At 49.6% G+C, this 21,744-nt stretch overlaps 3 protein-coding genes across 6 annotated transcripts; 1 reads left to right on the top strand and 2 right to left on the bottom strand.

Annotated features, from left to right (window-relative positions):
* Nucleotides 1-1,379: 1,379 nt before the first annotated feature.
* On the top strand, nt 1,380-3,537 carry LOC117647008 (probable global transcription activator SNF2L2). The gene is made up of 3 exons (XM_034388487.1): nt 1,380-1,566; nt 1,797-1,968; nt 3,165-3,537. Exons 1-3 carry the CDS (start codon nt 1,452-1,454, stop codon nt 3,325-3,327), a joined length of 450 nt encoding a protein of 149 aa, XP_034244378.1. The 5' UTR covers nt 1,380-1,451; the 3' UTR covers nt 3,328-3,537.
* A 7,266-nt stretch (nt 3,538-10,803) lies between these two features.
* Nucleotides 10,804-13,220, bottom strand: LOC117647220 (TIMELESS-interacting protein). Its single transcript, XM_034388865.1, has 5 exons — nt 12,204-13,220; nt 11,984-12,101; nt 11,686-11,884; nt 11,344-11,607; nt 10,804-11,263 (listed from the first exon to the last, which is right to left on the bottom strand). The coding sequence occupies exons 1-5, from the start codon at nt 12,331-12,333 to the stop codon at nt 10,979-10,981; spliced, it is 996 nt and encodes a 331-aa protein (XP_034244756.1). The 5' UTR covers nt 12,334-13,220; the 3' UTR covers nt 10,804-10,978.
* A 292-nt stretch (nt 13,221-13,512) lies between these two features.
* LOC117647077 (E3 ubiquitin-protein ligase TRIM33) lies at nt 13,513-21,454 on the bottom strand. 4 transcript variants are annotated; one of them, XM_034388583.1, is made up of 19 exons: nt 21,129-21,454; nt 20,459-20,688; nt 20,183-20,383; nt 19,878-20,098; nt 19,671-19,796; nt 19,435-19,583; nt 19,247-19,357; nt 18,857-19,164; nt 18,498-18,739; nt 18,233-18,409; nt 17,805-18,146; nt 17,413-17,724; nt 17,214-17,324; nt 16,912-17,130; nt 16,661-16,814; nt 16,398-16,554; nt 16,130-16,310; nt 15,912-16,037; nt 13,513-15,824 (listed from the first exon to the last, which is right to left on the bottom strand). In XM_034388583.1, the coding sequence occupies exons 2-19, from the start codon at nt 20,685-20,687 to the stop codon at nt 15,627-15,629; spliced, it is 3,564 nt and encodes a 1,187-aa protein (XP_034244474.1). In that variant the 5' UTR covers nt 20,688; nt 21,129-21,454; the 3' UTR covers nt 13,513-15,626. The 4 variants fall into 4 exon arrangements, with proteins under 4 accessions (XP_034244474.1, XP_034244472.1, XP_034244475.1 ...); XM_034388581.1 differs by having other exon boundaries at nt 21,210-21,454; XM_034388584.1 differs by having other exon boundaries at nt 16,679-16,814; nt 21,210-21,454.
* Between the last annotated feature and the right edge of the window lie 290 nt (nt 21,455-21,744).

Below are 21,744 nucleotides of genomic sequence, written 5' to 3'. Positions count from 1 at the left end.
GAGGGAGAGAGGCGCCGAGGCGACTCATCAGTGTTTTTGCTGTGGAGATGGCCCGGGCCGCTCCAAACAGATTGGCCAGGTTGGTGATGGTCGTGATGGTCCGCGCCGCCAAGATGGCCGCCCGCGCGGTGCAGCCCTGGAGTCCTGGAGCCCAGGGACCCTGAAGTTCAGGAGCCCTGTAGTTCTGGAGCACTGAAGTTCTGATGCACTGAAGTTCTGGAGCACTGAAGCTCTAGAGCACTGAAGTTCTGGAGCACTGAAGTTCTGAAGCACTGAAGTTCTGGAGCACTAAAGTTCTAAAGCACTGAAGTTCTGAAGCATTGAAGTTCTGGAGCACTGAAGTTCTGGAGCACTGAAGTTCTGGATCACTGAAGTTCTGGAGCACTGAAGTTCTGGAGCACTGAAGTTCTGGAGCCCTGAAGTTCTGGAGCACTGAAGTTCTGGAGCACTGAAGTTCTGGAGCACTGAAGTTCTGGAGCCCTGAAGTTCTGGAGCACTGAAGTTCTGGAGCACTGAAGTTCTGGAGCACTGAAGTTCTGGAGCCCTGAAGTTCTGGAGCACTGAAGTTCTGGAGCCCTGGAACCCTGGAGCCCCTCCAGCACTGCATCTGCATGCATGCACCGTGCCTTGCCCGGGCGAATGCGGGTCGAGGCGAGGCGCGCCGGACACATCGGCAGCCCATCCGACAGGCGTGTGCGGTGGGCGGAGCGAGCGCCGGGCGGACGGACAGGGCGGGAAAAGTAGAGCGCGGACAGACAGACAGACAGACAGACAGACAGACAGACAGGTCGGGGGCGTGCCCCGGTGAATAATACACGAGCCGCCCGGAGAACCTGGGAAAGCCGAGTACACCGAGTAGCGCGCGACGAAACGGCGTTAAGATGTAACGCTACACCGGCGGTGGACAGAGAACGGGGATCCAGCCCGTATTTTCGAAACAAATTGGGATCTAGTTGAGAGGCCGGCCAGCCGGCTTGTATTTTCAAAACGAACTTGAATCGAGTTGGAGTCACCTGCCGCCGGCTTACAACCAAACCTCATTTTGTGGAGCCCGGCGGGTGGAGCCACATTCCGTAAATGACATGCAAAGTAGCTTAACTTGGAGACTCGATTCCTGGCCTTCCTCATTCTCGGCTCCGCGGCTTCGTTTGTGGGACGCCGTCAGGGTTTCGTCGGCTGCACGGAGCGCGGCGGCGCTGTCCCAGGCTGGCTGCGGCCGGTCGCGCGACGGACGCGGGTTCGACTACGGGCAAGTGACGTCGGCGTCCTGGCGGTCCTGGCGGTCGCAGCCGCCCTGGCCGCGCGGCGGTGAAGCATGCCGTGGCCATTGTGCGATAGGCCGGGGCCCTCGCCACTGCCCGCGGTGCGCCTCGGCGCGACGTGCACGTCGCAGCGAGCCGGGTGACGTGGCTGGCCAGGGCGCAGGCCAGGGCGCAGGCACAGCCTCCAGCATGGGCAGGGCCTTGTTGTTGTGCGTGCTGCTGCTGGGGCTGGACCCGCTGCCGCACACCAGCCCCGCCAGGCCGTCCCACGTGCTCGGCCAGCAGGACGGCGACGCACCGCCCGGTGAGCACTCACTCTGCCTTGACGGCCACCTCGTCCCGGTGGACCCATGGCGGTCGACGGCCACCTCGTCCCGGTGAATACTTGGCGGTCGACGGCCACCTCGTCCCGTTGAATACTTGGCGGTCGACGGCCACCTCGTCCCGTTGAACACTTGGCGGTCGACGGCCACCTCGTCCCGGTGAACACATGGCGGTCGACGGCCACCTCGTCCTGACACTGCGTTGTTGCAGCCTCGGACTCGGCCATCGTGGTGTGCGACGCCATCAACTGCGAGATGGACTGCCGCAAGCGCGTCAAGGACTGCGGCGCGTACGGCTGCGCCGGGGTGTGCATCGGCTACGCGTGCCACTGCTTCACCAAGCCCAAGCCACCGCCCGGCGGCTGGAAGGAGTACAGTCCTTCGTGAGTACGCAACCAGCAGACTCATTCCGAGAGTCGTCGCCCCGTCTCTTTCGCACCCATCAGGCGTCCCGAGCTGGTGCGAGAGAGACAGAGCGACGTGAACGACTTCCGGAACCAGCCTGCAGGCGCCGGCCTCCGCCGCCAACGCGGGCGCCGCAAAATGGCGCGCGACCTCGTTTTAACCCGAGGCATTGTTTTTCGTGCTTTTTCTCTCTCGCTCTCTCCTTTCCGCGTGCACCACACGTGCAGGCCTTGTTCCTTCCGCCCAGATTGGGTACACGTTTTGAATGAGAATGCGGGTGCCGCGCGCGGGGCGGAAGGGACTGGCAGGGACTGGCAGGGACTGGAATGCACTGCTGGAGATGGAGTTGGGATGCAGCCACGTCACTACGTATACTACGTACAGTGCGCAGCCACCAACACACAGTGGGCCAGAACTCCAGACGCGTTTCGAGCTCCAGAGTCGCTAAATGGGACTCGAACCGAGCGTGTGACCCCACCAATGGATTGCTCTCCGAACGAGGAATCCATTGGTGGGCTCATACGCATGGTTTGAGTCCTACACGCTTAATGTCTTACGAAGGCGAGTCTTTGTATTATGGTGACAAATCTTCGTATTATGGTGCAAAACCTTCGTATTATGGCTGCTGCGCTCGCTACGTAACCTACGAAGCCAAATTCTTTGTAAGTTACGAAGAAATTGACGTATTTTCTCTGTATTACAAACAATTTTCGCACCATAATATGGCTGCACAGCCTTTCTTCGTAAGAAATTAAGTGTGTATCTAGCGACTCTGGAGCTCAAAACGCATCGAGAAGTTTGGCCGCCTTCGCGGTCCTCTGGCACACTGTGCAACACCGTCCCCCTCCCCGCCCCTTTTCCACCCTGACCGCGTCATCGTCGCCGAAGCCTTATACGCACGTAGCGAAGCGTGGCACACTGCTAATCCAAGTGCGGACCGAGTTCATGTTTTTGGTCCACGCTTGCAAGCGGCTGGAGGCTCTATTCGCCTGACGCCCACACGGTGGCCCACGCGCAAAACGTGACGGACATTTTTTGCTCAGGGTGCTCTTTCTCTCTTTTTCCTTTCATTTTCGCAGCGTCCAAAAAAAATGACCACTACCGTATTTCCATAACACGATTATCGCACTTTTTTCTGGCAGTGACATGACCGGTGTTGTTGTTGTTGTTACAGAGGGGAGGCGGACGACCCGCTAGCGCAGGACCCAGCGCTGCTGCAACAACAACAAGAACAGATGCAGCAACAACAGCAGCAGCAAGAGAGGCAGGCACACATGCAGATGCAGATGCAGCCACAACAGCACCCGATGCAAATGATGCAGATGCAGCCACTGTAGGGGCATCAAAAGACAGTGCCGAAGTGAGCCGGTGTGCGTGTGTCGGCGTGTCCGTGTGCGTGCCTCGCGCGGCTGTGTGCGTGTGTGCGTGCGAGTGTGTGTGCGAGATAAGCAAGACAGTGCGGCAAGAAACGGCAACAATCATCGCCCGTTGTACAGTGTCATTACCAGCCACTATTATCCGCACCATTACAAGGCAAACTTTTTTGATTCCGGGCCGAGGCTGCTGCGGGGAGCTGCGAGGCTGCTGCGAGGTGCGCGGTGCTGTCGCCGGGGCCAGCGTCATCGGGGCGGGGCGGGGCGGGGCGGGGCGGGGCGGGGCGGGGCCATAGGGCTCTTCGGAGACGCCCACGCCATACTGCTAATGGTGACGCCCCAGACAACAACAATAACCCGGGAACAACGGGGAAGTAACTGAGTAGCCATTCCGCCACGCCCCGCCCCGCCCCGCCTCGCCACGCCCTACCACGCCCGGGCAGTGCCTGGCAGGCAGGCCCACCGGGCTGAGCGCAGTATCCCATCCTAGGCCAGCCACACTGGGAAAAAGAGAGACCTCCGCGCGGCGTATTTTAGGCAGGCTGCTCTGCTCACAAGTGTCGACTGTCCAGCGAAACAAAAATCTTCACAATGTTTTTAGAAAGAGACGCGGCGTCGCCAAAAACCCTGTGCATTGAAACGTTGAAACGTCGAAGAATAAAACCCGAGCTGCGACACCCACCGACGTTCTCGAAATTTTTCATGGCGTGGCCGAGGCGAGTTATTTCACTACTGGCGGCGCGCAGTGGCAGACTAGCAGCCCCGTGTTGCAAATGAACGCGGAAACAAGTGTTTTTTCGTCCCCCGGAGACGTGCGGCCCGCGCGGCCAGCCCTTGCCTTTCCCTTCGCGACGAAAGGGAACACAGGGCAGCCCTCGGCCCTACCCCACTTGGCCCTTATCGCTAGCTTCATAACCGTTACGCCGTAAGTATGGGCCCGCCCGGCCCGCCCGGCCCGCCGGCGTGCAGTTAGGGGGCGGGGCCGGGCGGGGCGGGGGCCGGTGACAGTGGTGGACACTGTCGTCAAAGATAGGGCGGGGGGTAGCGCCTCATGATTATGGTCCACGCGATCCTGTTGATTGAACGGTGCACTGTGGGCCGGCAGCGCCGGGCTGTTGGCCGGGACGGCCTAAGTGCCGGCCTGGCTGCATCCCCCCCCCCCCTCCGTGTACTTACTGCCGGGCCGTGAGGGGGGCGGAAAAAAGGGGTTGTCACACGCAGGGCGCTACAACAACCGAACCGGGCGCCGGCCGCGAGCACCACGCCAACGCACAGTGGGCCAGAGGGCCGGTGGAGGCGGCCGAAATTCCAGATGCGTTTTGAGCTCCAGAGTCGCTAAATGGGATTCGAGCCGAACGTGTGACCCCACCAATGGATTGCTCTCCGGACGAGGAATCCATTGGTGGGGTCACACGTTCGGTTCGAGTCTCATTTAGCGACTCTGGAGCTCAAAACGCGTCTAGAGTTTTGGCCGCCGGCGCCGGTCTTCTGGCCCACTGTGCAACACCCGGAAGGTTGCGGCTTGAGTCCCGGGGAACTTGCAAGCAGGCACTCACGAATGTGAACTGAAGCATATTCAGTTGGCTTTGCAGTGTATTTTAAGAAAACCTTTTCCGACTTGAGCTAAGCGTTTGACACATCAGGCAAATGTACGCAACGCAGCCCCGAAACATGATCGTCTGGAAATGCAAACGCGGACACTGGCAAGTAGGAGGCCTGTTCCGAACAGGGGAAGGGGGAGGGGGAGGGGGAGTGGGGAGGGGTGGAAAAAGCACGTGAAAGCAGGGCTCTCCTTGCCTTTGATCCCTTCAGCTTCAGCACATCCCTCTTGGCTCGGGCCGGGCCTGCCTCGCCCTGCCTCGCCCTGCCTCGCCCTGCCTCGCCCTGCCTCGCCCTGCCTCGCCACGCACTCCATAAGCAAAAGAAACTCGTGTGGTGTTCTCCTGTCACCTCTTGGCTGCTCTTGGCCCCCACGGTGTGGGCGCAGGGCGCAGGCAGGGCGCAGGGCCCGGCCCGACCGAGGCCCCTCCGTGGTCCCACCGACCACTTGGTGTCAAGTGCACGACCCAGCCACCCACCGCCTGCCCTGGCCTGCCCACCCCGCTGGCACCCTCTACCCCTGCGCTCTCTCCGCCTGCACAAACACTGTTTCAAAGTCCCACTCCAATTTCGACACTGCGCTCGGACCGCAATAGGGCCGTTCATAGGCGCATGTGGGACTGTACGACCTCCTGTAAACAGGGTCGGCCCATCTCCATGCAGAATAGCCCAGCCGGCGCAGCCGACAGCCAGCCAGGCCTGCAACGCCCCCTCGGCAGGTGAGAGCGCCCTTCGCGCCCTCCGGGCAGCCCTCCCGGCCATCCAGGTCTGGTGACGAGTGCCGGAGTCCCTCTTGTACTTGGGGTTGGCGACCCCGTGCGTGCACAACAGGGGGTGTCCCGCCGCGCCACGCCACGCCACGCCGCCGGCCGGCAGAGCCTCCGGCTGTAGTACTGGTTAGTGGTTAGCTGCGGCCTGCCACGAGGCCGCGGGCCGGCAGGGCCAGCCGGCAGGGCCAGCCAGCAGGGCCAGCAGGGCGCCGCACCCCCTCCCTGCGCTCATTCGCACGCAGCTCAAAAAGTCTCAAGAAAGCGGCGCAAAAACCAGCAGCGCCCCGACCACGACGACGACAACAACAATAACAAAAATACAACGGCCGGCGAAAGAAGCCGCAGCCGTGGCGCCGAGCTTGCGTTCGTTCACGTTGCAGGCATGAAGCGGGATTCAGCAAAAACGCCCCCCAAAAAAACGGAACATCATGCAGCAGGGGGGAAAAATAACAACGAAACTTTCCAGCAGCCGTCTCCTGTTATCCAAATACTCAAACGTTAGATAAAATCGTGATTTCTCATCTCTCTCTTTTTTTTTCGTCGTCTTTCTTTCATTATTTTTAATGAAATTCCCACTGCAGTGAGCCAGGCGGGGCGCGAGCCACCCCCAGCCCCGCCAGCCGGGCGCAGCGGGGGTCGCGCTTCTGCTAGATGGCTGCACTAATTCATTTTCTGCATGCGTGGCGGGGCGGTGCCTACCTGCCCCCGGGTCGGGAGGGGAGGGGGGGGAGGCGGGAGAGGGAGGGGGGAGGTTAGATCGTATCACTATACATCACCTCGACGGGGTGTTCCGAGTAGAAGAAGAAGGGGTAGATGCCGCCAGGGCCGCGAGGGCACGGCGAGGGACTCGAAGGAGGAGGCGAAGAAATCCGCGCTCCTTGGCCGTGCCTTCGCCGTTGCCTTCGCCTTCCCCTTTTCCGGCTGAGTCAGCGCTGCAAAATTCATGCACCGGCTCCATTTCCCACTAATTGAGAGGAGAAGTGCGTGAAATGGCAGCAACGCTTGGCCCTCCTTCCTCGTCTTCTCCCCTCCCCCCTCTCCTTCCCCGGGCCGGCCATAAAGCGCCCAATTTCCGCGCCGTGCCCATCAGCCCTACCTGGAAGCCCTCGCGACCCCTCAGCAGAAAATAAAGAAGGGGCGGAAGGCTTTCCAGTGCGATGGAGTACTTCCGGCCGGTACTTCCGGTTCTGCATCTACTCCATGCAAACCCCCATCGTCCCTCAGTTTTCCAGCGTCGCGCGCGAGGGGTGAATCACTCTGCGTTCTGGTGTATGAGTACATGAGTAAGGGTGAGTACACCTTGCTTTTCTCATAAGTTTCACATTTGAACACATTTTAAGGCTTAATTTAGCGTTTTAAACGGCACTCGACACCAAATCGGTCAAAAAAACTAGTGAATTTCGCCCTCTTTAAACTTGTGAGTTCACTGAGTACGGGCAAATTTGTACACATGAGTACACTTGTGATTCACTCCTCGGTCGCGCGGCAAAAGCGGACACTAAATGTTATGTACAATTTTGTACGAGACGTCACAGTTTTTTGTGCACACAGGGTTGCCAGCGCCCAGGACTGTTGAAAATAGTAGAAAAGTGACTTAGCACCTTTGAAAATAGTGACAAAAAAGTGACGTCTTTTTGCTAAATAGTGACAATAAAGTGACCTTTTTAGACTAAATTTTGCTATGATCTGTAGAAAATTATCGCTTTTGGCACTTAATTGGAGCTCAAATACATAGTATGTGGGTGTAAGGACCATAAAACCGGGAAAAGGCGCGTGAAACAGAGGCAATGGAATGGTTCTGTAAAGTTAACGGGAACTTTTAAACTCGAAAGAACAAAAAGAGAAGCATGAAAGCAAAAGCTTTAAAAACAAAACGGTGTTAGGATACATCTCTACTTAAAACATAAAACTGAACCAAATTCTTAAAAAATACAAATAAATCTGATTAGATAGACTGGTCTATCTCGCCCGCAATAGAAGCCGGCCGCCTCCTAATTCACTCGCCTGACCGCGCGACGTGACACAACCACAACGCGGGGTCATATTCAAAAGATCTTATCTGGGCGTTCCCCCCAAGAGAATATTATCTTAAACGCAGACAAATTTTACTCATTTGTCATTTGATTTGGCTGCAAATCAATATGATTTGTGATAGAATTCACTTAAACCCTAAGATGAAAGATCTAAACAACTAAAAGTGCAAGTAGAAATGTATTCCGCTTACTCTCGTTTCCGTCCAGAACGATCGAACTGAGTGAAATGCGCCTGCCTTAAGGATAAGATTCTCTTGGGGCGAACGCCCAGATAAGATCATTTGCATAGGACCCCTCGACAACAGTCACCGCCTTCCGACACAGCGCTGCCGCGCGGTTCGATACCTCGATAGACTTCACGAAACCGGCGGCGGGTGATTTGAACAGTGTTTTGAACCAAAGGCAAATTTACGCTTATAACGAAGTAAAATGGACATGATACCCTCCGCGAGCTCCAAAAAAGTGACAAAAGTGACAAAATTTCCAGAATAGTGGAAATAGTGAAGGCACTTTGGAAATAGTGAAAAATAGTGACAATAGTGAGTCGCTGGCAACCCTGTGTGCACACGAACTTTTCGTACAATTTTTGTACGAAAAACTGCACAAATTTCCCCTTTATGTGCAAAATTTCATACAAATTTGTACGAAAAGTTCGCGTGCACCAAAAACTGTGATGTCTCGTACAAAATTTGTACAAAAACATTTAGTGTGCACCCCCTCTGGTTCGAGGCTGTGTTTTTTTTCTCTTTTTTTGCCGTGCAGCAGAGGCCTAGTCGAGACAAACAGTTGATACGGGGCTGATTCGTCCTGCCGGCAGTGCCGGCCTGCCCGGCCTGCGCCCCGCTTCCTTCTTTACCTCTTCGTTGGCATGTTGACTCTCCCTCTTGGTCCTCCTGGTCCTCTCGGCGTCGAGGAAAGAAAGGGCTTTGCAGGTGAGGGGCTTACCCCCTCCCCCCCCTCCATTTTCCCCCTTGTCACACCGTGCCTTTTTGCAGACTCAGCCCGGCCTAGTCAATCGTGCAGTCGTGTTCGTTAGGACGAGCAAAGCGTGGCGCGGCGGCGCGGCGCAGTGAGGCAGTCCCCCGCACAGTGGGCCAGAAGACCGGCGGAGGCGGCCAAAACTCGAGACGCGTTTTGAGCTCCAGAGTCGCTAAATAGGGTTCGAACCGAACGTGTGACCCCACCAATGGATTCCTCGATCGGAGAGCAATCCATTGGTGGGGTCACACGTTCGGTTCGAGGCCCATTTAGCGACTCTGGAGCTCAAAACGCGTCTGGAGTTTTGGCCGCCTCCATCGGCCTTCTGGCCCACTGTGCCCCGCCTCGCCAGGCTTGCCAGCCTTGCCTCATCGGCCTACGATCCCGGGCCTCCCCGAGGACGCGGCCCGGGAAACACCCTCCCCTGGGAGACAATCTAGGAGGGGAAACGAAAAAAGAATGGGTTGGATTTATCGGTAAATCGGTTGTATCCGCACAGCCCCGCGGAAGATGGAGGGAAAAAGTTTGCTCAAGTGTACTTTCACGCAGAATCAAAGGGGCCGAGTCGAAGGCGGGGGGCTGTTTTTTGTTGGCTTTTCTTTTCCGTGAGGCGCGGCGGGAAACACTTCCGCTTCAAGTTCTAGCATCGCATCTTCGAGCAAAAGCCAGCGCACAGTGGGCCAGAAGACCGGTGGAGGCGGCCAAAACTCTAGACGCGTTTTGAGCTCTAGAGTCGCTAAATGGCACTCGAACCGAACGTGTGACCCCCACCAATGCACTGCTCTCCGAACGAGGAATCCTCTGGTGGGGTCACTCGCTAGGTTCGAGTCCCATTTAGCGACTCTGGAGCTCAAAACGCGTCCAGAATTATGGCCGCCTCCACCGGTCTTCCGGTCCACTGTGCAGCGGAGCCAGCCCCAAAGCGCCTGCGCGCCTGTCAACGCGACGGTAGGCAGTTCTGTCGAGCGCGGCTGTCGGCGGGTTGCCTACCCCAACTCTCGCAGGGGCTCCCTCAGCCTCAGCCAGCACCGCGCGGCGCCGCGGCCGAAGCGCGCGCGTTTGAACCAAGGTGGTTCGGAAATTCCCCCACCCCCTCTCCCTCATCCCCGACCATTCCGAGCACACTTCTTGATGCTTGGATTGGCCAACCCTAATTGGCGTAAAACACTGCGGTCTGCATTCGGAAACATCCTCCCTCTCTCTCCCACCATCTCTGCTCCGCCTCTCCGGCCAATTATCCGCGCTGCTCCTCGGGACGGGAAAACGGGCCGTGTTGATCAGCTCGCGAGTCGACAAAATTAGTAATGTAGACAAACGGGAACAGGGTCCTCTCCCTTCTCCGAGGGGGCCTCGGTGGCCTTGGTCCGGGGGCCGAGCCGAGCCCCACTCGTTCCACCACGTCGGGGCTGCCAGCTCGGCCAGGGCTGCCACCCCCCACCACCCACATGCCGGGCAGGGCCGGGCAGGGCACGCCAGCCACAGCATGATAATTTTTGCTAAAAGCTTCAGGTCGTTGTCGGGGCGTGAGTGCTTCTCAACAGCACTGTCCTGTGCATCAGAGCTCGCCACCCGCCACGCCACTAGAAGTGGCCGCGCTCCGCTCCGTTCCGGGCTCGGCCGTTCCGACAGAGCGACGAGTAAAGTCGCGCAAATAATCCCACCCAGTTACACGCTGCCTCGCCGGAAAGAAAAAAGTTTCCGACACTAATTTGATAAATTATGAAGCGGGCCCGCCCCGTGGCCCCTGCCGTCCGCTTGCATCTCATTTGGTGCCTGGCTCCGGTAGGCCCCAGCAGGCCGAAGCACCCGGAGTATGTAGCCTCTGGTGTGTCTGAGGGCAGCCGTCTGGCCCAGGTGTAATGCAGACCCAGCCGCCTGAAAGGCAGGCTACTCCTCTCACAATCACTTCGGCGTTTCTACAATAACGGGTAGCGTTCCTGGCCTTTCTTTGGACTCGCCGTTAAAAGTGTTTGCTTCTTAAAAAAAAAATGGAAGGAAAACTATGGTAAATTATTAACACAATCAAAATTTAAAAGTTTAATTAAGTAAATGTTGAAACAGACCCAATTTTTTTTTCTGAATTAAAAATAAAAAAATATGAAAGGAATATGGTGCAATAACCCAAATTCACAATAGCACAGATGGCATAGATCACAGCAGAAGATCAAGTTGACTTTGTAGGAAAAGTTGGTATCGTAATAGAAAGCTTAAGTGATTAAGAGTACTTGTTAGAGACTAGTCACTGCTGTCATTAAAATCTTCAGTTGAGCCAGCAACCTCTCTTGGAGCTTCACTCCCTGCTTCTTGAACTGGAATAGAATTGCTGGTTGTAGAGGTTGTGGAGGACAGTTGCTCCGCTGCCTCTGCTGCTGCGGCGGCGTCAGCTGCTTCAGCTGCATCAGCTACTTCAGCTGCTGTAGCAGCAGCGGCTGCAGCTGCAGCCTCCATACGAACACGCCTCCGTTCTAAAGCAGCCAGTCGATTTGCTTCCATCCTAGCGCGCTGTTCTGGAGTCAGGGTCTGTCAAGAAAATACACAGCGATATAGAGCTCCAAGTCACACGGAGATTCCACCTTAGAGCAGATGAAGTTTACACTCACAGGCTCAGGAGTTGAGGATGCACCCTGACCAGGCCGTGGAAAGGTAGGTGTTCTTGGAGTGGCAGCACCAGGTGTGCGAGTAGAGTTTAGACTATTGTTCTGGTGCAGTGACACTTGCTCAGCTAAGAGGCGATCAAACTCTCCCATAGTTTCATTGGCAGCAGGATCAGGGTTATCTACAGCCTCCTCATCATCAGACTTTGGTGGACGGTTTTCATCATCATCATCATCCAGTATTCCCATTCTCATTCTCTTGACGTAATTCTAAAATGTAAGGGGAAAACAGATGAGTAAAATAAAATCAAGATACATAGGCTAATAAAGATTTAACTGTCACCTCACCTGAACCACTTTTTTAGTCCCCAGCTTTTCAACTTTCTCAATAAAATCATCAAACTGAAATTTGGGAAATAGACGATGAGACCAATGCTCCATGCGTGCCATGATTCGCTGTAGGTCTTCAGCTTCATGTCCTTTACCGCGAAACTTGACATCTGACATACACTTTCGCAACTCTTTTAAACCTCGTGGTCCCTTCAACCTGAAAATTAAGTGAGAGAATAGACATTTAATTAAAATGCAAACAAGATGAATTCCACTTAGAGCAAATATTCAAAGAATTCAGCCACTAATAATTTACCTCTCTGCATCCAGTTTTGGTTGAGGACGTTTGATTCGGACAATCTTCTGTTCTGGCTTCTTATCACCGTCCTTTTTGTCCTCCTGATCTTCATCATCTTTATCATCGCCCTCTCCACCTGCAGGTAAGTGGAAAATGAGAGATGGCAGGTAAATTGAATAAAATAACCAAAATTTAAGGAACTAAGTTAATAGAAAAAATTCTTAAAAGTATTAATTACCTCTTTCATTATCGCCACCTGCCTCTGCATCTGAGTTATTGGCATCGTCTCTGAACTCTACCAAATTGTCTAAGTCGTTTGGGTCACCCAAAAGGTTGTCTCTAAACAGATCATCTGTAGTGTATGCCATTGTCGCAGCGAATGGAATTACTTCATTCGAGTAACAGGCTTAAGGTTAGGTAGGAGCCGCAACAGTACTTAACGTATTCTTTTAACTATTAAACCTACATATACTTCACATATAATTTGAAATTAACACGTACAATATAAAGTACGATAAGAACAGTCCTCCAATGAGAAACAATCAAGTGGTTTCACAAACAGAACAAAACAGGGCCACAAATCTTTGAGAAAACTTCGAAACTAATACTGTGGGCGGGAAAAACCTGTTGTTATCCAATCAGGACTCCCAACATTACAGCGCTGAAAAAAAAACTAAAACAACAAGGAGGACCAGGACGGTTCGATCGTCAGTCTCATAATGCGAAATACACGGTCAACAAAACTCAAAACCCTTAAAATGCAATAGTCAATCAAACTGTCCGCAATCGTAAGTCGAATGCGAATGGAGATAGTCGTCATGATGTTGCAGTCGGGCCACGGATTGTGAGGTTAGGGTCGCGTCTCAGCACCTCCCCCGACGAGTAGATGAGCGTTAGGCCGCAAAATCGTCACTGTCGTCGTTCGCGGAGTCGTTCCCGTTGGGGACGTTGGCGGAAGGCTCTTGCACGTCGACCGCACTGCTGTTGATGCGACTGAGGAAAGACGTCAATAACCTCCTGTTGACGTGATCTGTCAAAGTGAGGTCCTCTTGCCTCCGGACTTGGTCGAGAATCTCCCCGTTCCCGTTCGCGTTCACGGCGCTGGCGCTTCCCGCTGCTTCGCCTGCTTGCCGGTCACCGTTCACTGCCGGGGCTTGCGGGTTCTCTGGCATAGTGAGGCGATGCAGTCGGTAGCAAGGACATAAGAGACTCTGGCACTGACACACACTCACTCTCCGCCGGGTGCAGACGATGGGGGCGGGGGTAAAGGGTGATCCCCCATCCCCCCTCCCCCCCCCCCAGTTTCTCTATTTTTTTCCACCACAGTTTCCCTTGTTGGTGTTGGTCAGGGGCTTCCCCCAAAAAAATGGTCCAAATCCCTCGAAACTCGGGCCATTCTCCATTAGTATTTCACTGCAATACTCCGTTTTAGTTTAAGTCAGGCCGTATCTTCACTGTCTGCCCCCTTGTGTATCCTTAGATTCCCATTTCTTGTGATGAGAAGGAACAAAAAGGGATGTTGAACAGTAAAAAAAAAGACTGAAACATAGGAGAGGTTAAGATATATATTTCAGTCTTAAAGATTTAAAATTATCAGAAGCGTATTTTGAAATATCTTCAAAATTAGAGCGGTACTTGTTTGGCACAAGATCTTACACTTCAACCAGCTTGCGTAAATTTTACAGATCTTTCAATTACTTTAGAAGATGAAAACTGGAGAGTTAACAATTTGTTGGAAGTTCTTTAGCAGGTATGAACTGAGTACCTATGATGATACCTGATGATTATTCATCTTGAAACATGATAACATAACACACTTCTTCTTATCAGGAGAAAAATACAGAAGAAGTCTTAACATAACAAGTAAAGACATTAGGAATAATGCTCTAAAAACCAAACTATGTACATTAATGAAGCTAAGTACCAGTACATCACACTATCAACAAAATAACAAAATCAAAATGGGCTCCACAGTTAAAAGTATTCAACAGAAAAAGTGAAGACTCTTACCAGGCAGGGTAAAAGCATTGAGAAAATTAAACCAATCAACAGGTTTAGAGGATTAAAAAAAAAATATAAATAACAAAACTTGTCAATTTCAATTCCTACCTAGCAGTACTATGATATGACAATACTGTGATTCCATTTTGTTCACCACAACCTTAAAGAGCGCTTTATACATACAATTTTACAAATCATACACATTGTTGGTAAAGAAAAAAACAAACAAAAATCTTCACAAGAATTTCTAGCACCATTGCAACTGTTTTCCTTTACAATGTACCAATGCAAAAACTTAAGATGAAAAAAAGGGGGAAGATTCTAGCAAACTATAGCACAATTTTTTTCAAAAGCAGTCACATTACATAAAAGCAACTATAGCATATGTACATAATTTACATACAGAAATAATACAAAAACACTAGTTCATTTGCTGACAATGCAGCATGCATCATCAAGGGGACAAAGGATAGAGAATAAGACAAGACAAGGAATATTTGTTACAGTGGTACATTAATACTTCAACATGGAAGATGTGGTCAGAGAAATAAAGAATGAAAGTGAGCTCAGCAGTATTTCCATATCAATATTAACCCACATTACCACATCAATGAAATAATAATAATACCAAAAGTAATACTCTCAAGTTATTACCATTTGACTTCCAGTCCGTATTACTAGTTCAAGTAAATGGTAACATATCCATGAGACTCACAATTGATTTTAATTCCTACAGTGTACAACTATGTAAGCTTTAAGCACTCATTGATGGCAGCCCCCACTCCCACTACAGACTATGCATGTCAAATAGAACCCGTCAAGAAAATAGTTCACAGTGACAATTGCCCACCCACAGGGGAAAGACATTGATACAAGAAACAAAAATAGGTTTATGAAGTTTTAATAGATTTAGGGTGATGTAAGATCTGCACAAACATGTGGAGCACATCTATGGTATGAATCTGAATTATCACAGCATTTCTCAAGCTCAAAACCCCTTTAAGCAAGAGACCAAACATCCTTTGTCCAAACACCCTCCACACCAAAACTTCAAAAGATAGGAAGGGCTATCTGTTTGAGGGAGGGCAGAGTACTAACAAAAAATTAACTAATCTAGCAGGTCACAAGTTCGTCAGCAATAAAAATTGAATAGGAGGATGTGACATTTTCATAAAACAAAAGACAAAGTTAAAAATTATTCATAAAAATTTTACTTCATTCTCCTGTTTAAATGAAAATGCTAATATACAGTAATTAAAACTGTAGTACAAACACGCAATTTTAAAGGGTGCTTACACCCAAAACAAACTTAAATATTTCAACAAAATAATGTGAGATAAGTGCAATTTATCTGGCTAAATAAATTGGATTAAAAGAAAACATATAGCCATGTGTAGAATACGGATGAGACACTCCTTTGATTCATTGTCATCTCATACCCATATTTGTTAGATTAGTGGCTGCAATTTAATATTTTCAACTGGCTAGACACCTAAACTAAGCTCACACTTATATACATCAGGCATTGCACAGCTCAAATTATTTCTTTCTCGATTCCCTCTTGAAAAAACGTAACAACCGTGGCAATTTTTATGTAGTAATTGTCACCAGCTGGAAATGTGTTGACAGACTCAGCCAACACATTCCCAGAAGCGTGACATCATTCTGCTATGCCCCTCTTGATACGCTTTGCAGGTGGTGCAATGTCTCCATTATCAGTACCTGGTTCTCCTTCCATGGAATCATCATCAGACTCACATTTAGCCTTAGGAAAATTAAAATTAGGTAACCATTTTAGCAATAGATGTTCAAAGAACTCTTCTAATGTTTTGGCATCACCATAAACTTGGCTGTCACTCTGTAAAGAAAATGAAAGGTTAGTTCAAGCTGTACTGTCATTAGAAAGTTAAAAATATTTAATTTGAGTTGCTTAAAAAAAGCTTACTGTGTTGTATGCATAGGCATTTTTAAATATCAGTCTGATGTCCTGAATAACTTTTGATAAGGCAGAATAATGTTCTGGATTGTCTGGTGAAAGCTTTTTTCTGACTGTTTCCAATGACACAGTGTCCTAAAAGACATAGGAACATAGGTTAGCAAAAATTTGGAGTTACACTGCAATTATTAAGGGCCCATTAGCACAACAACCAAATTTGGTCTTACTTCTGAGCCAATATTTTCTCGGAATGGTAAACTTGGTTCATACTGGCAGTACAATTCAAGAACAAGACGTCTAGCCAGTTTCAACTCATGAGGGCTTAAAGCTGACTGTGTTTTGTCTTCGTCTACAATGTGACTTACTACTTCATTAATTTCCGTGCATAGAAGACATTGCCATGTATCTCTGGAATAAATAAATAAATATGCAGTCGATGGGTTAAGACACGATTTCAATAAAATTGTTTACCAAAATTCAAGGAAATTTGCTTACTCAGGAAGAGCTTCTAGTGTTGGTATATGGCAGTGCATATGGAAAACCTTAGGACATTTATCACAACACACTAGTTCCCCACCATCCATACACACTGCACACCAATCCTCATTAGGATCATCTTTAGGAGGTTCAACTTCATCTTGTTTTTCCGCTACTACACCAATGAATATGAAACATAGGAAACGTATCAGTATAACATAATGACCGTAATGTCAAAGGTATAGTCTGAACCACAGTGAGAGCACTGTGGACAGTCATACCTTGCTGCCTAGAATCACCTGTGGATGAGTCGACCTGAGGACTGTCTCCAGCTTGGGCCAATGGAGTTTGAGGAGGCGGCTGGGGTTCTGGGATAACCATGATGCCATTACTATCTAGTTTGGCAATTGTTGCCATGAGATCATTGACAGATTCCTAAAATGTGAAATACAACACTCATTGAGAATGATGGTAATCCTTTGAAAAAGGACCTGGTCAAGACTTAAATAGAGCAATTTAATCGAATGCCTACCTCACAAAACTTATCAAGACTTTGTTCGGTTCGTTCAGCATCTTCTGGTTTGTTCAAACTGGGACTGGGAGTTTTAGGTGCTGATGAAGTCACCATATAGCTAGTTGAGGATTGTCTACTAATACTGCGCTCTCCATTGCTGTTATTAGAACTCACACTTGAGTTAGAGCTGCGATCGTTTGTTCGAGAAGCAGAACGAGCATCCTCCCTACTCAAGCTCTAAAAACACACAGGAAAGAAATTAATTTAATGTATGCTGTAGGACCACTTTTCCTGTAACACCGACACTCTTTTAAACTTACAGCAGTAGTCTGCTTATTAATGGGGATGGCCCCAGGCACTGGGCCAACGCTGATCGAGGCTCCTTGTGCGCCTGGCGAAGATGCCTGCGGCTGCTGCTGCAGTGGGGACACCTACAAACAACACAGAAACACCCATTAAAAAAACATTCAACAAATATTTAAACTTGAGCCAATCAGGCTCCTATCCTGACATTCTCACCTGTGTCTTGAGGGTAATTTTGTAAGAGTTGTTGTCCTGGTGGTTCTGGGCTTGCCCAGAGCGGCCAGGATTGCCGAGCTGACTGACTCCGTGCTGAGGAATATGCCATTGATGCAATGCTGCCTGGGCCTGCGCTTGAGCCTGGGCCTGGGCCTGTGCCTGGGCCTGAGCTTGCGCCTGGGCCTGCGCCTGGGCCTGGGGGTGCTGAGCCTGCCCGCTCTGCTGGGTTGCTCCCCCACGCTGAGCCGTTTGAGCTTGCCACATTGCCGAGCCAGCTGTCCCCTGGCCAGGATGGTAAGTTCCATATTGATGCTGCAAACACACCAAGCGTTAAATCACCATAAGCAAACGTTCAGTTCCACTGAATAGTTTTGATCATCCTCGACACCCACCATACTGTGCTGCTGCTGCTGCTGCCGCATGTATTCCCTCTGATAGTGATGATGCTGCGCTGCCGCTGCCGCCTGCGCTGCTGCCACCTGCGCCTGCGCCTGCGCCTGCTGCTGCGCCACCATTGGGTCCTGGTAGCGACGCTGCACTGAATGGGACATTGCGGAAGGATGCTGATGCCCCATTGGACCGACTGGGATGGAAGCCCGCCCTTGCGCCTGATGCGGAGGCCCTGGCGCCAGTGGAGGAGTTGGCCCACCATGCTGAGGAGCCGCTCTGGGGTTCAGCATGGCCTGCAGGGTTACATTGCGACCGTCCGCTATAGGGTGGGTAGAAGAGGTCACCTGAAACACAGAAGAGAGTCGGACTTGCAAGTTAGGCCATCACTCAACTTGCGCTTACCTCAATCTCAACAACTCATGACACAAACCTGTTGGTGGTGGGTCCGCATGAGCCCAAGACCTGGAGGATGCTGAGGAGAATGTCGAAGCATGTTCAAGTTCCTTGCTACCTGCGCTGGTAAGGCCTGCAAGTTCTGAAGGTGTTGCGGTTGCGGCGGGGTGGCGGCCCTCTGAGGCCCCGCAGGTCCCATAGATGTTGACTGCCGCTGTAGAAATCAATTATTTGGTGAGCAAAACATTTTTACATGTAGACAGTCCGGAAAAGCAGCCAGTGACCATTTGAGCAAGGCTTACCAGGGAGGAGCCCGGGGGAAAATACGTCTGCACAGAAGAATATGCAGCTTGATTGGCAGGTGGTTGCGAATGAATAGGGGGTGCCTGATGGTGGGGTTGACTAAGAGGAGCAGGAGCAGGCGCCGTTGCGGTGGACCCCCCAGTACTGTTAGATCCTTGCTGCTGTTGAGTATTACTAGTGTTGTTGTGTTGAGATGGGTACACTCGACCGTCCACAACAATGTTCCCAATGGAAGAGAGCACTGCAAAATAACACCAGGCACAATTCATTTTAAAAACCAAACAGTGTCACATATAGGTGTGCATTTTAATTAGAAATGAACAAATTAATTTAAAAATGAAGTGCTAGAAGTCATTACCTCTTATCAAGTCTGGAACTTTGTCAGTTGCTAAGTGTATTCTAACAGGGATTTCTGGATTAGGAATATCAGCTCTCTTGCTCTTGATTCTCTGAAGGTGTTGAGTGATTTGCCTTTTAGTAAAGAGCAGGGCCATGTCACTGCCTTTGTTAACAGCATTTGTTACAAAATCTATACAGTGGTCAGTGACAAGGGAAAGCTGTTCCAGAGCCTGTTTCTTTTCTGATAAAGTTTTCTGCTTTGCATCACAAACTTCATTTAAACGAACAACTAACTGTTTTCCCCTTTGGTTGATAGCGCTGGTTAGACTGAAACATATTTTCTTTTATAGTATTCATAGCTATAGAAAAGGGAGGCAGGAAACGATTTCAAGCAAATTACAACCCTTACCGATAAACCATTTGTGTTACTTCTTGTAATAGTTCTTTCTTTTTCTTCACTATTAGTACCTGTCTGTCTTCTATTACCTTAGTTGCACTTTTTAAGAGAACTCTCTTGTAGCTGAAGATGACACAATGACAATTTTAATGTACAGACAAAAAAATGATCATAATCCGCAAATTAATTTGAACACTTACGTTACTTCTGACAACAGGTTATTGATCATGCCTCTAGATTCAGAGGCAATCTCATGACTGAACTTGTATTTATGATCTCGATGTTCAGTTAACTGACAATCTCTGCATGTTAATCGATCACAAGTTTCACAGAATAAAGTTAAGTGTTCCTGAAATCACAAATAAGCAGTTTTGATGTATTGCTGATAAAACAAAAATAAGAAGATGAAGAATGACAGATGAGTTCCATCAAGTACCTGAGGGTGAATATTGCAGAAGAAATTCTTTGAAGTTACTGTGTTGGAGGATGTATGGTTTTCCAAGTCTCCCTCTTCTTTAGGTTTAATTGTATGTTCTTTCGTAATTTTAAGCCTTTGATGCGCCTGGAAACCAAAATTAGACATGATCGATGAGGTGTCTTAAAGTGTGAGAAATTAAATGAACAAGAATGAAAAAGAAAGTACCTGAACACAGTCATCACAAATAAATTCTGCACAATCCACACACCAGCTTGTAGCTGGAGCACTGTCACTCGAACATTTTAAGTCTGACAGAGATTTGTTCAGGTCAGGAAGGGAACCTAAATCATGTTCCATACACAATTCCAACAAAAATTGATTGTCAATAATACTACTGACAGTGCTAACAACTGAGCAGGAGGGGCAAGACAAACTGTTGACTTCCACTGAAACATTAAGAGCAAGGTAGCGTCAAAATCAATAGGAAAAACAAAAAAAATGATGGGAGCTGAGTGCCATGAGAGACCTACCAACAACATCTCCAGTATCCTGATTGGGCTCATTTAGTTTAGAACTAACACATGAGCTGCAACAGGTGTGTAGACATTCTAATAATCTGGGTTGGTCATTTGTAGCTAATAATGTGTCACAAAATACACATTTAACATTAGACCATAAATTTAATCCTGGAGCTTCAGCTCCAGTTGTCGGACTTCCGGGTAAATCGTTATCTGTAATTACAAATTATTATATACCTTTCAAGTTTCAGTAAATTTAACATGACAAAGAATGAATCCTGGATTTACCAATTCCATCAAGAGCAGGAGCCCCCGTTTCCCCTGATGATTCTCCATTCTGAAAATCAGCTGGGATAACGGACTCATCATCAAGTTGATTGGGATCTAATGGAAGAGTATCATCATTGTGAATGGGATCGTCAATACTATCATTTAAGACTCCATTTGATGTATTTTCGATGAGTTCTTGCTTCCCAATAATTCCTCCATCCTCTGCTTGCCCTTCAAAGGGTTCCATTCTAGCAGACAAAAAAGGAAGAAAATTTGATTTTATTTCGGGAAAGCAGGAAAGCTTGTATAATGAGGTACATTCAGAGAGAAACAAAGACACAATATTTCAGACCGAAAAAAGAAAAAAAGGGACTAAACTAAAGGGAACTAAATGAGTTTATTTCAAAACTTTGGTGCATAATTATCATAACCAAGAACACCCAAAAACAGACTCTCTTCTAGATACTTTTTCGATTACTTCAAGAGTAGACAGATAAAATCAGCTTTAAAGAAGTGCTACTCACAAATTTGATACGCAACGAAAAGTAAAATTCAAATACAAAACGCCAAAACGCCAACGATACATGCAGACGGTAATTATTGCCAAGAGAAGCGTCTACTACCGACTGGGCAGGCCGCTAACTACGACTCTGACAGAGCCACACTAAAAAAGAATTATCGCTTATACCTTCACACTCCCGTCGCGCGTCTCGTCAACATATTTCGTCGTGTATTCCTCTCTCTCCCTCAACGAGAATTGGTTACCTACACAACAAACCTCCAGGAGAAAGTTAAAGCAGACTCGATGTGCGCCGACTATCTACACACAGCTGCTTCACATATTAAAACAGGAGCCGTCGAAGACTCGATTTCGGCCTCAGTGAGGTTTTCATTGACGGCTCGGCCGGTTTACACGGTTCCAAACTCGCAGGTTTCGTTTCTTTAGGTCCAAAAAGTTCAAGTTTAAGACGGCATAACAATACATTGGCGACCAAACCCCCGAGCGGCGACCACCGCCTGCCACATTTCTGTTGGTTCGCTCCCGTCATCCGTAACAGGTTTCGAAGGCGCCGGAGCGACGCGAGGGAGAGGGACCGGATGCCAGCGACAGGTTCCGGGAGCGCCGCGACGCGGCAAGTTTAAATTTTTGACTTGGACGTCGGTCACCTGGTTCTTGCTGTTAGTCACACCATGATGAGACTATTGTTAAATTGACTCGTGATTGCCCTTCTAATGGATGCAGAAGTTAAACTTTAATGATCATTAAGATTAAATAACGTGTAATCCCATGACTGCCGTGAATG

Source organism: Thrips palmi, unplaced genomic scaffold, assembly GCF_012932325.1.
Source record: "Thrips palmi isolate BJ-2018 unplaced genomic scaffold, TpBJ-2018v1 HiC_scaffold_2, whole genome shotgun sequence".
Lineage (NCBI taxonomy): Eukaryota > Metazoa > Arthropoda > Insecta > Thysanoptera > Thripidae > Thrips > Thrips palmi.
The sequence above is the reverse complement of the archived record's forward strand: the minus strand, read 5'-3'. Positions and strand labels throughout refer to the sequence as shown.

Coding starts and splice junctions, on each gene's coding strand:
- LOC117647008 (XM_034388487.1), top strand. CDS start 1,452: ATGGGCAGGGCCTTGTTGTTGTGCGTGCTGCTGCTGGGGCTGGACCCG. Junction 1,567..1,796: donor GGACGGCGACGCACCGCCCG/GTGAGCACTCAC, acceptor GCGTTGTTGCAG/CCTCGGACTCGGCCATCGTG. Junction 1,969..3,164: donor TGGAAGGAGTACAGTCCTTC/GTGAGTACGCAA, acceptor TTGTTGTTACAG/AGGGGAGGCGGACGACCCGC.
- LOC117647220 (XM_034388865.1), bottom strand. CDS start 12,333: ATGGCATACACTACAGATGATCTGTTTAGAGACAACCTTTTGGGTGAC. Junction 11,608..11,685: donor GGACTAAAAAAGTGGTTCAG/GTGAGGTGACAG, acceptor CTTACATTTTAG/AATTACGTCAAGAGAATGAG. Junction 11,264..11,343: donor CATCCTCAACTCCTGAGCCT/GTGAGTGTAAAC, acceptor TTTTCTTGACAG/ACCCTGACTCCAGAACAGCG.
- LOC117647077 (XM_034388583.1), bottom strand. CDS start 20,687: ATGGAACCCTTTGAAGGGCAAGCAGAGGATGGAGGAATTATTGGGAAG. Junction 20,099..20,182: donor GGATACTGGAGATGTTGTTG/GTAGGTCTCTCA, acceptor TTAATGTTTCAG/TGGAAGTCAACAGTTTGTCT. Junction 18,147..18,232: donor TGCGGACCCACCACCAACAG/GTTTGTGTCATG, acceptor TCTGTGTTTCAG/GTGACCTCTTCTACCCACCC.